Source organism: Brachyhypopomus gauderio, chromosome 10 (assembly GCF_052324685.1).
Source record: "Brachyhypopomus gauderio isolate BG-103 chromosome 10, BGAUD_0.2, whole genome shotgun sequence".
NCBI lineage: Eukaryota > Metazoa > Chordata > Actinopteri > Gymnotiformes > Hypopomidae > Brachyhypopomus > Brachyhypopomus gauderio.
This window is the reverse complement of record NC_135220.1, coordinates 6,496,113-6,514,292: the sequence shown is the minus strand read 5'-3', so window position 1 is coordinate 6,514,292 and position 18,180 is coordinate 6,496,113. Positions and strand designations below refer to the sequence as shown.

The 18,180-nt window shown below is 42.8% G+C and overlaps 2 protein-coding genes across 16 annotated transcripts in view; one reads left to right on the top strand and one right to left on the bottom strand.

The window, feature by feature from the left end:
* Positions 1-4,775, top strand: part of strbp (spermatid perinuclear RNA binding protein) — an 89,738-nt gene extending 84,963 nt beyond the window's left edge. For 7 of the 9 annotated variants that reach the window (XM_077019052.1, XM_077019046.1, XM_077019048.1 and 4 more), the window contains one exon: positions 4,489-4,775. In XM_077019052.1, the coding sequence (XP_076875167.1) occupies positions 4,489-4,583 (95 nt within the window). In that variant the 3' untranslated portion in view covers positions 4,584-4,775. Of the gene's footprint in view, positions 682-2,150; positions 2,725-4,488 lie in introns of those variants that run through there. The other 2 variants (XM_077019055.1, XM_077019056.1) reach the window with 2 other exon arrangements.
* An 8,864-nt stretch (positions 4,776-13,639) lies between these two features.
* rabgap1 (RAB GTPase activating protein 1) overlaps positions 13,640-18,180 on the bottom strand; it is a 43,419-nt gene continuing 38,878 nt past the window's right edge. For 6 of the 7 annotated variants that reach the window (XM_077019037.1, XM_077019040.1, XM_077019042.1 and 3 more), the window contains 4 exons: positions 16,940-17,023; positions 16,554-16,625; positions 15,839-16,036; positions 13,640-14,967 (listed from right to left, as the gene is read on the bottom strand). In XM_077019037.1, the coding sequence (XP_076875152.1) occupies positions 14,845-14,967; positions 15,839-16,036; positions 16,554-16,625; positions 16,940-17,023 (477 nt within the window). In that variant the 3' untranslated portion in view covers positions 13,640-14,844. The remainder of the gene's footprint in view (positions 14,968-15,838; positions 16,037-16,553; positions 16,626-16,939; positions 17,024-18,180) is intronic. The other variant, XM_077019039.1, reaches the window with a different exon arrangement.

Here is an 18,180-nt window from a genome sequence, read left to right as displayed (position 1 = left end):
TGTGTGACACTGGATACACAGTGTAGTGTGTTGAACCGGATACAGTGTAATGAGTGGCACTGGAAACACAGTGTAGTGTGTGACACTGGATACACAGTGTAGTGTGTTGAACCAGATACAGTGTAGTGTGTGACACTGGATACACAGTGTAGTGTGTGACACTGGATACACAGTGTAGTGTGTTGAACCAGATACAGTGTAGTGTGTGACACTGGATACACAGTGTAGTGTGTGACACTGGATACACAGTGTAGTGTGTGACACTGGATACACAGTGTAGTGTGTTGAACCAGATACAGTGTAGTGTGTGACACTGGATACACAGTGTAGTGTGTGACACTGGATACACAGTGTAGTGTGTGACACTGGATACACAGTGTAGTGTGTTGAACCAGATACAGTGTAGTGAGTGGCACTGGAAACACAGTGTAGTGTGTGACACTGGATACACAGTGTAGTGTGTTGAACCGGATACAGTGTAATGAGTGGCGCTAGAAACACAGTGTAGTGTGTGACACTGGATACACAGTGTAGTGTGTTGAACCGGATACAGTGTAGTGAGTGGCGCTGACAACACAGAGATGTGGGAGGCACTGGGTTTGTGTCTCAGGTCCACCTGACTGGCTGAAGCTGTTCTGAATGAGTCTTATGTGCATTTTAGCAGTTAATAGAGGTGGAGTGCAGAGGGTAGGGGTGGGATGGGTGGGGTGGATGGGTGGGTGATTGAGGGACGGGGTGATGGGTGGAGTGAGGGATGGGTTATTGAGGGGTGAGGTGATGGAGGTATGTGGGATAAATAGGTTGGAGTGGGAAAGTTGGGGTGAAGGTGGGGTTGCAGAGGGGGATATGGAGGGACAGAGAGACTGGAGGGAAGGAATGTGGGTTAGGGTTAAGATTAAGGCAAGGCTTAGGTGTTAGGTTGAAGGTAAAGGTTAGGTGTTAGGGTAAAGGTTAGGTGTTAGGGTTATGGTAAGGGTTAGGTGTGAGGGCTAGGGTTATGGTAAGGGTTAGGGTTAAGGTAAAGGTTAAGTATTAGGTTTAGGGTTAAGGTAAGGGTTAGGTGTTAGGGTTAAGGTTAAGGTTAAGGTTAAGGTAAGGCCATTGTGGGCTGGTGGACTGTGTTCAGTGTCCTGGTCTCTTCCTGCTACATAACGTGTTTGACACCAGGTGAAGGGAAGCCTGGGGTGGAGCCATGAGAGATCGGCGTACTCCGCCCATCCCCCCTTCCTTTCCTCTCTCTCTGCTCCTCCCTCTCTTTTTCTTTCTCTATGTCTCTCTGGTCTTGGAGAGCTGTGTGCATGCAGATCCTCTCACTCAAGCCATCTGATGCTGTCCAAACCTCTGCCTCCTGTTGCTGCTTTGTGATTTCTAAAATGGGACTGGGAGAGTACAACACACACACACACACACACACACACACACACACACACTCACAAGCAAGCAAAAATTATACACTAGCTTTGCAATTCTATAGTCATTAGAAAAACCAGCCTGTTGTAATGATGTCCCACTCAGCCGGCCTTAGCACTGAATACATTCCTGGACCCTCTACACAACTGAGCATGTGTGTCCCAGCACATAAATAGTTAAGGAGACGTGTGCCAGCATAAATAAATAGCTCACAGTGATGTTCTTCATGTTTAGAAATATCTCACCACTGTTTGTACCTGAGTACAGAGCTGGTGGGCTCCATACTCACCCTATAGACACCTGTTTAATGTAGGGTTGCAGTGAGGTACGGCGACCTTCTCTGGCTTTAATAGAAGAAATTCGTGCCAGGCATTAAGTATAAACCAAAAACTATTTTATTTCATCCACATACATACTGTGGCATTCATGTGAAGCGTAGATTACATTTCATGTGTAGTGTTACATGTATAAAGATGTGCAGTAAAGCAGACATCATCTGCCTCTTCACTGCTGTTTGCACTAACACTTCAGCTTCTTCGACCTGGACCTGTCACCTGATTGGCTCACTGTCCCTTCCTCTCCCTCACCTGCTCTTCACTCTCTTGGGGACATGGCCCTTTAGTTAGAAGAAGACATGACCTTTTGGTTACTGGCACTGATCTAGAGGGGGGCACTGATCCTTATTTGATCTGATTTTCCCTGGTCCAGACTCATGTGCAGTACTCTTATTCTCTTTCTAGGTTTGCCCAAGAGAATGCTTCTGTTGCCCGTCATGAAAGTGCCCGCCTTCCCCATCCCCCACTACTCCTTCTTTTAGCTCAGGAGATCTACCAAAACACACACACACACACACACACACACACACACAAACACAACACCTTTAATCCAGAAGGGAATGTTAGACAGCACATGAGTGTACAGTCCACAGAGAGCTGTACTTTCAGTGGAGGATCATTTGTAAAGAACATTTTAATTTAATTTTATTTTTGACCTCTTAATGTTTTCTGACTTTTAAAAATGGAGGTTTTTAAGTTCTTTTACAGACTTGAAGGATTTTTACTGTGAATTGTTACCTCATTTGTGGAATTTTAAGTTATACCTTTATTTTGGTAAATTTTTTTCTATAGGTTAGAATTAGAATCTGATTGGATATAGGCACTATCTCTGTAAAGGCCGAATCTGATTGGATATAGGCACTATCTCTGTAAAGGCAGAATCTGATTGGATATAGGCACTATCTCTGTAAAGGCAGAAGATATGGGATGTGAAGGTCTAATTCAAACTACTGACAAATAAACTTTTATCTTTATCAACTGCCAAGAACTGATTGATATGTACCTAATAAGCCTGTATACTCGCACAGCTTTGTAGATTTAAGGTAATGTAGCATTATAAGCGTCATGCGATATTGCAGTTCATAGACTCTTATGCTTGTTCATAACTAGAAGTGTGTGGTCCCGGACATTAGTGCTGGAGGATGGTGTTATGTGGATGAGTGGTGCCTTTGGCAGCTAGATACAGCAGGCGCTGGGTAGAGACTTGTTTCAGTGTTGGGCCCATTGCATTCTCCCCTCCAGCCCAGAGGCAGGTGCATGAGGAAGAGGCTTCATCACAGCCCTAACCCTAGAAGCAGCACTAGAGGCTCCACCTAACCCTAACCCTAGAAACAGCACTAGAGGCTCCACCCTACCCCTAACCTTAGAAGCAGCACTAGAGGCTCCACCCTACCCCAACCCTAATCCTAGAAGCAGCACTAGAGGCTCCCTCAGAATCCCTCAGACACTGCTTACATGCGCACACACACACACACACACACACACACACACACACACACACACACACACACACACACACCGAGGCAGGACAGCAGAAACACATCACATCAAAGAATGCTGACACTTCACAACACCGGAGCCTCCCGTCTCAGGCACACATCGGAGAATCGAAAGCAGCAACAAGGGATCCATGGAGATGTGCTACCTGATTGTCTTTTATGTTCTTTTTTGTTTTGTTTTTGCTTTCCTTCTGGTGTTTTGTTGTTTTTCTCCTCGGTGAGTGTCAGCGTGTGAGATGTAAGTTCTTCCTGGTGCACAGCCCAGCACAAGGCCCCCCCAGCACAAGCCCCCCCCCCCCAGTGTCCTCTGCTTCCTCTTGTCTCATCCTCCACCTTCTGCAGTTTGTACCTTGATGAGAGGTGAAAACAGTTTGTTTTCCCAAATAATAACAGTATAGCTTACTCAATGAAGCAGGCTCAATGAAAGTTATACAGTATATCTCCCTCAGATCTTCTGTAACTTTGACTATATTCTTGCCCTAAATTTTGTTGCTGTAACGTGCATCGTGTTGCAGTCTAACAATTAAAATTTTTTCCTATTGGTCAAAATCACCAGGGTGCCATTTCAGATTGACCTTTTACTGAGTGATCTTAAGCCCACTCAGAAGGTGTGTGTGCTGGACTGTGACAGGAAATGTGGCCATCACTAACCAAAGAGAACCACCATCTCCCTGGTTACTTGTTGTGGTCACATGACTCCCATCGCTGTAAGATGAAGACCCTTGCCATTCCTCATGGTCATCCTCAACTGTGTCCACTCAGAAACCAATGGGGCCTGTTCTCTTTGATGGCGATGGCATTCATTGTACTATACTCTTTCCAAAATCACACTGGTTCTGGTTCTGATTTTCAGAGTTATGTACTAACCACATCTGTCTGAAACTTTGAAGTTGCCACATTTTCCTCCCACATCCTTTGCTTTTTTATCTTGAATGAATAAGCTCAGAGTGTTTTTCTTTTCTTTTTGGTAGTTGTTACGTTTTGAGTATGATGATGATCTTTTTTTTTGTTTGTTTTTTGTCGGAAAGTGATGACCGTGCAACTTAAGTTGTTAATGTCTTTATTAACCTCCTGAAACGCTCCTGGTTCAATGAAAACCCCACATACAGCCTGAAAGAGCAGAGACCCTAATATCCACCCCTGCAACACACCCAGACCACCTGTTCCCATCAGAGTGTGTACCACTGCCTCCTGCTGGCCGGCGCCATTAATTGCAGCTCTCTCTGCTCTTTTCCTCACTGTAGGTGGTCTTTTCATTGACAATCCCTTTTACCAGCCGCGGACCATCGCACCTTTTATTATTCACTTGGGTCCTCAAGATCTCTTCTCTGACTTCTAGAACCATCAGGTTGTGTGGCTCTAAAGTGGTGTGCCGCTCCAGGCTTGACCAGGCTGTCTCCACCGCACAGAAACGCCCCAAACAACACACACTTAACCTCTCAAACTTACCTATGCCTAAATTAAGGTTTAAAAAAAAAGAGACACACAAGTCATAGAAAAGCAATATCCAATTTGACTTGTTCACCTCAGCTCAGCTTGACTGGGGATGTTGGTATTATCTAGCAATACACCTGCACTTTTATACGCTTTCAGTTTCCTTGAGATGATGTGAATGTTGAGTCTTACTCTGCCAGCGCACTGCAATATATTCATGTTCATTGTATATTCACCGTGTGTGTGTGTGTGTGTGTGTGTGTGTGTGTGGCTATACTACCAATATATGCATATATATGTATGGTATACAGTACTATAAATATATATGTGTAAATATACCTATGTACTTATGTATATTTATATACTATATATACATATACATTTAAATATTGTTGGTATAAATTATTTTAGAATTATAAAGTGAAAAGTAACCAGTATGTTAGGATATAGCTTTCTTCCAGTTTTATATATACTGAGCAATTTAATCTCGTAATTTAATCTATATTGACATGCAATATGAAAGCCCATTCCTTAATCTACTTGTAGTAGATTAGTAATGCTTCCTCTACACCTTGAGCTGCTTGACCATGCCTCTGCCATATTGTGTGTATGTGTGTGTGTGTGTGTGCGCGTGTGTGTGTGCGTGTGTGTGTGTGTGCGTGTGTGTGTGTGTGTGTGTGTGTGTGTGTGTGTGTGTGTGCGAGCAAGCGAGCGAGCATACATTTGATCAGTATGACTAAAGTGTGGCATCTTGGCTTTATAGAGAACTCTTATCCAAATGTCATTTTCTCTGTAGAAACAGTTGTTGCTCCACACTGTTCATGCATGCACACACACACACACACACACAGAGACTGAAACACAGATCCTCAGAAGACACATCCCATCTAAACATTTGAGCTGGTTACATTATTTCCCATTTGCCTGTGATGTTCACACCCTACACATACATATGTACACACACATACACACACACACACACACACACACACACACAAAGATGTTCACGTGTGTGAGCAGGTTTGGTGGGCAGCTAAAGTGACTCGGTCAGTCTGCTCTCTATTGAACACAAAGCACACACTCACAGCTGGACTGGGGAAAAGCACTCTGACCTGGGCTGACTAATTACTAATGCAGTACTGTCATGGTCACATGCTCCTGTCATAGTATATCTGATAGAACAAAAAGAGAGAAGGGAATTTATAATTTTTAAAATAATACTTCAGGTGAAGGTTAAGCTTTCACAGACTCATTTATTAAAATATTATATAAAATAATTGTCTGAATAATAATCAATAATAAATAATGATTCAGGAAGGCTAGAATACTCAAATACTGTTAAACAAAACTTACTTTACAGTGGATAAAGACATTGGGAAAAGTGGGAAAAAATGTTTATGCAGATGTAAGTAAGTATTTTCAATAATTTTTTTACATGTTACACTTGCAGCTGTAGATTATTTGACTGAACAAAAAAAACTTAAATATCATAAATATGTGAGCCATTCTGAGAATGTGAAAGACTAGAAAAAAAAACCAAACAGGTCAGTGTGGTCTAGCTGAGCCTGCAAAGTCTGAAGAAATATAGCAATGCAGAGCTTAACAAGTCCACTCTGGTACAGCTGGAACAGACATCACACCATCCTACCCGTCTAACCAGCACACCCAAACCATCATACCAGTCTAACCAGCACACCCTTACCATCCGACCTGTCTAACGACAACACCCTGATTTTCATCCTATCTGTCTTAATGAGCACAGCCTTATTTTCCTCCTATCTGTCTTAACGAGCACAGCCTTATTTTCCTCCTACTTGTAATTTTAAATGCTTAATCTGCACCACAGTTATAGTAAATAAGCTGTTACACCTCAAAAGTTTTCTCCCCTACCCAGAAGAATGACTTCATTCATTTTTGAATAATGATGGTAAGTTCTTATGTCGGTAAGTTCTTTGTGCAATATTCTGGAAAGATAGACTTGGGAAGAAATTTCATTCATCAAAGAAATGGGGCAAACATGTAATTCATAAGATGGTTGCCTTTATGAGATGTTTTCTCTACGCTGCTTTATAAATGGCTGTCAAACATACAAGCTCCTTTCCATAATTTTAATTGTCTACCACAAAGTAGTAGGTGGATCTAGATCAAGGTTTGAAGGACAGCATTTGTGAAGTTATGCTAACTTATCATTTATTCTTAGATGAGTAGAAGGCAATTTAGCATGGGAAATTATCTCTGTCATACACAGGTTAAAAGTCTTCCATGTTGTAGTCAAATCATAATCCTTAGCTAACTCGGTCTGCTTTTGTGTACTAGTGAATGTGCTGATGTTTGAAGGCATATGTTGTGTAAAGAATGTCACTGTGGCCAACAGTGACAGATGTACTGGGTATCAGACTGCACAATGTCAAGGCTTATGTTAACCTATTGTCCGTTAACTTAGCAGTGTGAGCATTGAGTAGTATTTCTTTAACCCTCTATGGCCATATATATATATTGAAAATAGTAAACTAAAAACTAAGATATGGCAGGGTTATTACAGAAGCCCAAAACATAGAAGCCATATGGTCTAGCACAAAAAAGATGTGATGAAAATGTGATAGTTGTATAGTCTATATAAAGTCATACATATTATCAACAACAAAACTGGTATAGGTGAATTTTAAAGACCAGCAAGAAAATGTTTATTTGGAGTATAAGACTCCCTGTGTGTCTGACTCCACTGGTTCTGCTCTGACTCGGGTCTTTGTACATATTTGTGAGGAATCATAGTTGTGTTTTAGGTTGAATCCAACCCAGTTCTATGTTGATTTAACAGAATTTGAACAGCTCCGTGTGTTTAATTCGGGGGAGTTTATCAAATTGCTATAAAAGATGAGGCAAGGCATTTCTTCCCCAGAGAGGTGAGGGTTATGGTCAGGGTCACAGTAACATTTATGTGACCCACAGTTAGGGTCATGTAACAAAGCAAACAATTCTGCCAGGTTTCTGGCCAACAAATGTCTTTAAACTGCAGGTTTCCACAAGGGTTACAAAAGTCCTCAGTTGACCTTCAAGACATTGATTTCCTTGAGATCCAAAGTTGCATTTTCAAGATGAGTGAGATATGTCCGTGACATCACTAATAGTCATGCTAAAACGGTAAATATTTCCTTTGCATAATTCCATACTGGCTATAAATCATAGGAACATGCTTCTCAGGATACCCCTGCTAACCTGTTTTCACCACAACTAAAAGACATATGCAAATTGGGAGTCAATGTCAAGCAGTTATTGGCTCCCACCCTAACAGCACACCCATGGGCTGGGACACAAGCCTTTTAATCACGTAATTTTAGTGTGAAATATAGAGTCTTTATTGATCACTAAAAGGGAATTGTCTTCACAGGAGCATTATAAGGCACAGAGGACACAATGACAATAAACATCCTCCAGGGACATAAAGTTGCCAGACACGTGTGTAGAGGATGTATAAGGGGGAGGTGTCACACGTGTGTAGAAGATGTATAAGGGGGAGATGTCACACGTGTGTAGAAGATGTATAATGGGGAGGTATCAAGTGTGTAGAGGACGTATGATGGGGAGGTGTCAGGCACGTGTGTAGAGGACATGTGAATGGGAGGTATCACGTCTGTAGAGGATGTATAATGGAGAGGTATCACGTGTGTAGAGGACGTATGATGGGGAGGTATCACGTCTGTAGAGGATGTATAATGGGGAGGTGTCTCCAGAGAAGAATAAAGTAACAGTAAAATGGTAGTGAGTATAAAGGTGAAGCCTTTAAATATGACTGTCATATGTAAATCTTGCAGGTGCTGTCTGTTCAGATCAAGGGTGGTTGTGTCTTTGGTTCCCTACGAGCAGCTATCATTCAATTACTTTTACAGTTGGTTGTCAAACACATCCTACTGCCAGGGAGAGGTACTTGTGGGTGGGACCTGAAAATCTGGAAGCGGCAGCCGCTGTGACAGGTCTTAAGGTCCTGCAGCCTCTGCATGAGAACGGTTTGCAGAATCTTCATGTACCAATGAAAATGCTTAATGAATACATAGAACGTAGTCTCATAGAATAGCTATGTGAAATTTTTGCTGACATATATGCATATATATATATATATGCATGTATCAGCAAAAATATATTTATTTATATATATATAACACACATACATAGAGCAATTATATGTGGTGTAAAACACTCATGATCTTTGGGTAATTGTACCCATGTGCGTTTACATCCCTCTCTGTTTGCTGACTTTGTGAGTGAGGCAGATTTACTGATTTGTTTATGTTGTCCTGGTGTTTGCTCTTCCGTGCTGGTCTGCTGTAGATATGCCCCTCTTGGGGGAGCTTAAGCCAGCAGCTGGGGCATGACCAAGTCTCTCATCTGTTTCAGTTATTTATTTTGTTTTGATGTGATGAGAAAATTACATGAATTAAAAAATTACTCTAGATTTGAAATATTACTAAAGGTACTAATCTAATAATGTGATGTGATTGTGCACAAGTTCCGTGGGCGAGCTGTGCTTGACAACACGAGTACAAACGATGGCAGTAGATGTTTGCTAGCTGTAATATTCAATTAAAATGATTAGTTGTGAAAACATCATGGTTGTCTGTCAGTCACTATATTTTCCACCATTTATTGTTGAAATAATAAAATGCTAAATCTCCAAGTGTAAAAACATTTATTTATATATAAAATATATAAATCACTGCTCAAAACAATAAAGGGAACAATAAAATAACATATTTATTTATTACATAGTGAAATGCATTGAGAACAAAATGATAAAAATAATAATGTATCAATATTATCCCATGGAAGTCTGGATTTGGAATCATACTCAAAATCAAAGTGGAAAATCAAATGATCGATTCAACTTCAGTGGAAATTCCTCAAGACAAGTTAAAATGAGACTCACTAGTGTTTGTGACCTCCAAGTGCCTGTATGACCTCCCTACAACACCTGGGCATGTTCCTGATGAGGCGGCAGATGTTCTCCTGAAGAATCTCCTCCCAGACCTGGATTAAACAGTCAGTCAACTCCTGGACAGTCTGTGGTATAACGTGGCATTGGAGGATGATGTCCCAGACGTGCTTGATTGGACTCCGGTCTGGGGAACGGGCAGGCAGAGCCGACCCTGACCAATGTGATGCCCCCTGCATCATAAATCATTGGGTTGGTTGTATTAAAGAAACAAATAAAAAGCAAATGAATTATAAATATTACCGTATAACAAGAAATAAATATAAAGGTGTTGCACAAAAAATATGTTTAAAATATTTTACATAAAATAGTGCAGAGAACCACTTAAATATTAATAATAAATTAAAAAAATTAAAAACAACTACCACCAGTGCAAATCAGTGCAATTTGCCTACTGCAACATTATTATTTCAAAAGTGCATCTGAAATGAACAGAGGAGCATACGTGTGTTTTAATATATATTTATTTAGAAAACTTGCTAAGCTAATAATAGCACCTACTAGAATTGGGCAGTATGATGGCAGTATTGTAAAATTGTGGCAGTATATTAACCATGTGATGTGACGCAATGTGCCAAGTCTTTGAAAAATGGGGCATTTAAGACATTTTGCACATCCATTAAAAAGATCTGTTGGCGGGGTCAGCAGTTGGAGCTCACTGAAAACTGGGGGTTTTCACTAAGATCATACAGAGGGGAAAAAGCCATGACGAGTGTTAGCTGTGATTCAAGCGAGCTGGTTTCCAAGAAAAACACCACAGCTACAGATTGGCAGCATTTTGGATTTGCTTCAATTAAAAAGGAGAGACAACAAACCTATATGAGTCAGTGTGTAAGATCTGCTTACAAAAATTATCCGTCATAGATGGAAACACATCAAACATGCATTCTCATATTAAAACGAAGCACCCTTCAATTACAATTCAGCAGGTGCAAGAAAAGTCCCGACTCAGTTGCCACTTTAATTGGAGCTTTTGCCAAATACAAAAAAATACAAAGGAAGGGAGGGGGGGGGGGGGGGTGTTAGGTGTGTTGTTATTATAATAATTAAACAATTAAATTATGATTATGTGAACTTTGCTTATTTTCACATTTATTAATTGTTCATTTGTTTAAAAAAAACCGCATGGACGCGATCGCTCCCCTGGACAGACGGCGCCCCTAGCATTTGCCTATATTGCCTAATGGAAGTCCAGTCCATAGCATCAATTCCTTCATGGACTGGAGGCCTGTGCGGCCCTCCAAAGAAATGCCTCCCCACACCATTACTGACCTACTGCCAAACCGGTCATGCCGGTGTATGTTGCAGGCAGTAGAACACTCTCCACACTGTCTCCAGACTCTGTCATGTGCTAAGTGTAAACCTGCGCTCATCCATGAAGAGCACAGGGCACCAATGGCGAATGTGCCAATCGCCCTGCACGGTGTTGGACTGTAAGCATACGCCCCACTTGTGGACGTCGGACCCTCATACCACCCTCATGCAGTCTGTTTCTGATAGTTTGTGCAGACACATGCACGTTTGTGGCCTGCTGGAGGTCATTTTGCAGGGCTCTGGCAGTGCTCCTCCTGTTCCTTCTTGCACAAAGGCGGAGGTAGCGGTCCTGTTGCTGGGTTGTTGCCCTCCTACGGCCTCCTCCACGTCTCCTGGTATCTGCTCCATGCTCTGGACATTGTGCTGACAGACACATCAAACCTTCTTGCCACAGCTCTCATTGATGTGCCTGTATGAGCTGCACTACCTGAGCAACTTCTGTAGGTTGTAGACACTGCATCATGCTACCTCTATGGTGAGAGAACTGACAAAATACCAAAGCATCAGCCAGAAAGGATGAGAACAGAGAAAAGGTCTCTGGTCACCACCTGTAGAACCACTCCTTTATAGGGGGTGTCTTTCTAATTGCCTCTCATTTCTGTTGTCTGTTCCATTTATACAACAGCAGGTGAAACTGATTCACAATCAGTGTTGCTTCCTAACTTAACAGGTTGGTTTCACAGAAGTGTGGTTGACTTGGAGTTACATTGTGTTATTGAAGTGTTCCCTTTATTTTTTTGAGCAGTGCGTGTATAAACATGTTTACACTTGTATACTATATATAGACTAATGATAAAGAATTTGTGATCTGCTTTGTGTTCTACATTGTGTTCAATGTACAATATACCTGTAAAAGCGAGTTATATTCACAGGCGTTATCCAGGTGCAGTTTACAGTTAGGTGTTTCTTCTGCTCCAACACCTTCTCCAAGTAATCAGTTATGTCACTAGAATCTATAAAACACACATGTTGGTAAGATTACACCTACTAGTCATAAATAACCCACAGTGGTGTAGGACTGGAAGCCAGTGGATTAGATGACTAATTACACTTTATGACCTTGCCGACTGCAAGCTGTGGCCCATTCGCCAGGGTATGAATCACTAAGTAGTTCACTCTAAAGAAAGGCCACTGTTTGCCCAACTCACTGGCTTCGTGTCAAGAAGCGACACATATCTCCATGTCTTGTTCTTCAGTGGAAACCTGGGATCAGTTTGAAAAGAAGGTACTGGAAAACAACAGGGTGTGCAGTAAGAAGCAGGAGGGTGATGTGACTGTGGTTACTTTAACAGTTCATGTTGCTCCACGCCCTGCTCAAGTTTCAATGAATCACTGGCATGTGATCCATTACACTAGAATAAAAGGGTACGTGGTCCAAGGCAGTGAAACAGCGAGGCAATGTCCAAACCACAGGTGGAAATGTGGACTACACAACTCTTCACAAACTGAGACACTCGACTCATGTATTCTGAGAGAAGACCCCACGGGGACACCTTTCATCTGGGAAAGTGATCATATGAAGGGGGTGGTTCTCAGCTCCTCCGTCACCCTGATCTGAGTTTGGCTCTTATTTAACTCCTGATGACTCCCCACATCTGCAGAGGTCAGTTCGGTTTGCAAATCAATAACCCAACTGGTGCCTATAAAGAGGTTCTGTGGGGCCAATCAGGCCAAGCAGCCCCAAAGCCATCAAGTGTCCCGTCATGGTCAGAACTTTTCCCTGCCAGACAGTCTATATTGTAGGTCATATGAAACTGAGTGGACATTGGGTTCCTGAGTACGACTGCATAGTGCTGACGTTTGAAGCTTGGAGGTAACAGGAGAGCCTCTCTAGGTAACTGGACTCCCTCATCTGCCTGACTCAGCCCACCTCCAAGGGTACGTTTTCACAGGCCTGCATGCTATATAAAGAGCTATAAAACCACACTTGCACACGCAAGCTGAATTTTATAGACAAAAGGTTCAGGACTTGAGAGCACGGACAACTTAGGACCATCCCGATTAAATTTTCTGAACAGATGCTCTGGAGACTTAGGAGACAACAAAAATTCCCAGCTCAATGACACCCATCAAAAAAGACCAGCATAATGGGTGATTAGCTTTCAGATGGGCACGAACGTCAGGGAGTATTAATCTGACAGTTGCACTGTTAAAGAGACATCAACATTTTGACATTTCATATCTGCCCAGGAGGGCATAACGATTATTGAAAAATGAAAACATCTAACATAGGAAAGGCCAACTCATTTCACAGACAAGCCTATAGTGACCATAAATCATAAAATCATCATTTTTTCCCCCCTGGGCTTGATGTCATGTCCTCTATCCAAGAGAGACGTACCAGGATATGGTTACTGCAGTGTCTTAGAGGGGATGTAACCAATGTACCCACCGCCACAGACCTCGTGGGGAGTGTTGGACCTGGATCAGGTGACGGAGAGAAATGTGTAGCACAGGCACAGGTCAAGACCAAGGTCAGCTACATACAGAACATACATTGTAAATATTATGTGCTTTTAGATGTTTCTGGTTAAAGATACTATATATTATAGTCATTACCTTCCTGTAAGGTTCATGAACCTCCGTTTTCTGGACCACAGAGCTCTACAAAGTGCACACCCATGATCTGTTGAATTATAATGAAAGCACATTAAGCCTGCTTTTTTGTCTTCTGTGTTTTTAATAAGTACATACAAAACACGGATTTATAATTGTAGCTTTATATTGCAATTTCTGGACATGTACACGATGCGACCTACACTACTACAATGTCCATAAGGATGTGTGATGCGGGGTGAAAGTACACTTGGGCATGTCATACATGAGACAGCAGTTTGACATTTAAGACAAAACCTTAAAGCAAACTAAGATAAAGAAACATCATTATGTATAACAGTACTACTGGGCAACATTAGTACAGTTACCATGGAGAACATATACAAAATAAACCTGGTAAACAGTTATAAGCTTCTAATGTACAAGCCAGGGTTCCTTCCTCTGACAACAAGAACTGGATCAAGACTGACGCCAGTATAAATACATCTGAAAGGTGCAAACACCACCTCCCCCAACCCAGTGTTCTTCACGTATGCTCATCATTTGACTCACGCAAATATACATGTTCTCTCTCTCTCTCTCACACACACACACACACACACACACACACACACACACACACACACACACACACACACACACACACACACACACACACACACACACACACACACACACACACCATGCCCAAAGTATTCGACAAGACCACAGTGTACTCGCTGTTTCCCAGACAGAGTGGTTATAGAGTGATTGTGAAACTGTATGTGACCTCCCCCATTGATCACACACACACAGACACACACACACACCACCCACCCTCACCCACGCACATACACAAAGGAGGCCATCATAGTCTAACAAATTAACAATCTTTTAAGATCACAACTGCAAACTCATTTGTATTGTACAAATTAAAGTTGCTGTGAAACGGAAACTAGAAAAGCTAAATTTCCCCCAAAGAAAGCTGTTAGTTACTCGTACCTTGGCTGGCTTGGACTTTGTATGTGTGTTTTGTGCAAGTAGTCTTGAGTACAACAGTAGCAGAAGTGTTTTGTTAATGTCACCAGACTGCCGAGAGTCCCCATTCCCCACCTGGTATGATCAGTAGTATAAACACTAGCAGTAAAGCATTCTCTGGTGTAGTATGATCAGTTTGTTTTGGGGTTGTTTACACAAAGTTCTTGTAAAGTTCTTTTTTTATACAAAAGGGAAAAAATGGACCGAAAAATGTGGTTCATTCTGGACCAGTGGAGGGTAAACGGAGAGAGAGATATAGAGAGAGCGCCACTGAGTCTTGCTGGTTCCAGCATTAGGTGGTCTCCTTGCCCTGCGCCCCTGTTACTGTTTTGATCGAGCTCAGAGTTCGGTTGAACCAGGTCTTCTTGGCTGCTTGTACTTCACCGAGTGCCAGACCCAGATGATGCTCTAGATCCTGACAGGAGCAGAGTACTGGGTTAGAAGACACATGCAGGAATACAGGACTTACAGAGCTAGACCATATATGCAGTGTTATAGGACAATTGCAGGGCTTCAAAACACGTGCAAAACTACAGGACACTTGAAGAGTTACAGGATATGAAATCAACATTTCAAGTCAAAACTTTCAAGTCTGTCACGTCTTTCTGTGCAATAGCGAGCTCCAGACAGGCAGGCCCTATGGGCTGGGTGGTGAAAGGTGTTGTGAAAGGCAGGCCCTATGGGCTGGGTGGTGGAAGGTGTTGTGAAAGGCAGGCCCTATGGGCTGAGTGGTGGAAGGTGTTGTGAAAGGCAGGCCCTACAGGCTGGGTGGTGGAAGGTGTTGTGAAAGGCAGGCCCTACGGGCTGGGTGGTGGAAGGTGTTGTGAAAGGCAGGCCCTACGGGCTGGGTGGTGGAAGGTGTTGTGAAAGGCAGGCCCTATGGGCTGGGTGGTGGAAGGTGTTGTGAAAGGCAGGCCCTATGGGCTGGGTGGTGGAAGGTGTTGTGAAAGGCAGGCCCTACGGGCTGGGTGGTGGAAGGTGTTGTGAAAGGCAGGCCCTACGGGCTGGGTGGTGGAAGGTGTTGTGAAAAGGCAGGCCCTATGGGCTGGGTGGTGGAAGGTGTTGTGAAAGGCAGGCCCTACGGGCTGGGTGGTGGAAGGTGTTGTGAAAGGCAGGCCCTACGGGCTGGGTGGTGGAAGGTGTTGTGAAAGGCAGGCCCTATGGGCTGGGTGGTGGAAGGTGTTGTGAAAAGGCAGGCCCTATGGGCTGGGTGGTGGAAGGTGTTGTGAAAGGCAGGGCCTATGGGCTGGGTGGTGGAAGGTGTTGTGAAAAGGCAGGCCCACTACCTGGATTTTGCACTCAGCCTCCACCAGCTGTAGTTTGGTCTGTGCGAGTTCCAGCTCCATCTCCCTGAGCTGAGCCTGCAGTGTCTCTCTCTCCTCATCGGCCTCCTCCTCACTGCCCTCCTTAGGAGTGCTCAGGGCCTTCAGACGGCCCTCTTTACTGAACAGCACACTGCATGTCTCACAGGCCTCCACCTGCAGCTGCACACAGCATACACACACACACACACACACGCACCAGCAGAAAAACCCACCGCAAAATTAAATGTCTGCAAATGTGACTGTATATACACTGCCATCTAGAGTAATCTGCAGTCCCGCCAGTGTTACCAGCAGTATTGTAAAGTGGAGAAAAGGTTTGAATCAAACACACAATGTTCACAATCAAGATAAAAAAAAAGCTGTAAAGGACACAGTCCTGACGTGTTTCTTGAGAGCCTTGCCGTGAGGTCATCATCTCAAAAACCTTTCTATGATAGTAACGTTAGCAACCATTAGCAATTAGTACCGTAAGTGGACAGACTGAAATGCAACCATTGTAAACACAGGCAAAATCAAAATTATTAAATGAATTAAAATAATCAAAATAATTGAGGCACAGACACGAGCCTCAGAACCCAAAATAACACACCTTTAAGAACACAGTCTATGTCTAGTATGTGAGTGTGTGTGTGAGATAGATAGACAGACAGACATGTTAGTGTGAGGATTTACTCACGCGAATCTTTTCCAGCTCTCCTTTGTTAGCTGTCTGTTGTTTCTCAAGTCGCTCACTCAGTTGGGAACAGATCTGAGGGAACACACACACATATGCACACACACATATGCACACACAGAATTACGTCTTACGTCTAGCTTACGTCTGTGGCTAGCTTATGTCTGTGGTTGACCGCTGTAGATACCCCTCCATAGCCAACATTTAGCTAGTTACGAACTAGCTAATCCATACTTGTGCTCTGTGAGGCTCTTCAAAAACAGCCCTTTAGCCCTCACAAAATGTATTTTTAATTTTATTCACACACACGCCATGCCATGTGTGCCCGTGTGTGTTCATGCGCGTATGTGTGCACGCATGTGTGTGTGCGCACGCATGTGTGGACTGACCTGTTTATATTCTCCAATGATTGAGCCGTTCTTTTTGATCTCAGATTCCGATTTGTCTAGCTCTCGTCGACACATCTCCTTCAGCTGAGTACACAGAGATTTGTCACACACACACACACACACACACACACACACACACACACACACACACACACACACACACACAACTTCCTTCAGCTTTGTACAGAGAGATTCCAGTTATAAACACAAACATACTTATACACAGGTGATTCCAGAGATTTGAGTTATAAACACATGTACGTAGCTGAGTACACACAGAGACTTCTGCTATAAACACACGTACGTATAAAGGCAAGTACACACACACAGAGACTTGTTATAAATGACATTCACCTATACAGCTGAGTGCACGCAGGTGCTTGAGTTGTAAACCCACACGCACGTATACAGCTAACAGTTCCAACTCACTTTCTCATTCATTTAAAGTGCAGCCAATAATACAGTAACTCCAGCATATCTGAGATAAAACACAATAGTACACCTTTTTATATTTTTCGAGTCAAAAGTATGTTTTACCAAGCTAACCCTAACCCAGAGACAGATGTATAACGAATGTAGAACTACTTCACTACTGTACTTAAGTACTAAAATGCTGTATCTGTGCTATACTGGAGTATAATTTTTTTCTCCTACTTCCACTTTTACTTCACTAAATATTTTCCATCAGTTTAATACTTTTACTCCGATACATTTTTTTACGTGCTGTATAGGTACTCGTTACAATTATAAACATGTTAGTTAGGAATCAAACCCATATTAGCATCACTGCCAGAGCGGTAGATGGCGCTGTCACGGGGTCAAGCGAGCAGGCTGTCTCATGAGAAAACTGCGCATTCTCCGGTTGCGTCCCGCCTTTTACTCTGCTGCCTGCCTTCACTGAACACTTGAGCTTCGTAAGCTAGGTTTAAGCTAGGTTTATACTTGACGCATCGCGACTGGCGCAAGGGTCCCCGCGGCAAATGACACAATTGTGATGGCTCCGCCCATGCTCGTTGGCCCCGTGCACAGTCGCATCACGAGGTCGGGCACCACTCGATTTTTGTGCATGCGAAGTTACAAGGTGGAATTCATGCACTTGTACAGAACTTTTTTCAATATTTTCCAGCACCTTCAGCTTAAATTACATATTTATACAAATACACACATACTCGAAAGGATTGGAAATAATTTGCTTTTTATCACATTAAACGAGATTGTACCGTGTTTGGTAACAGCAAAAT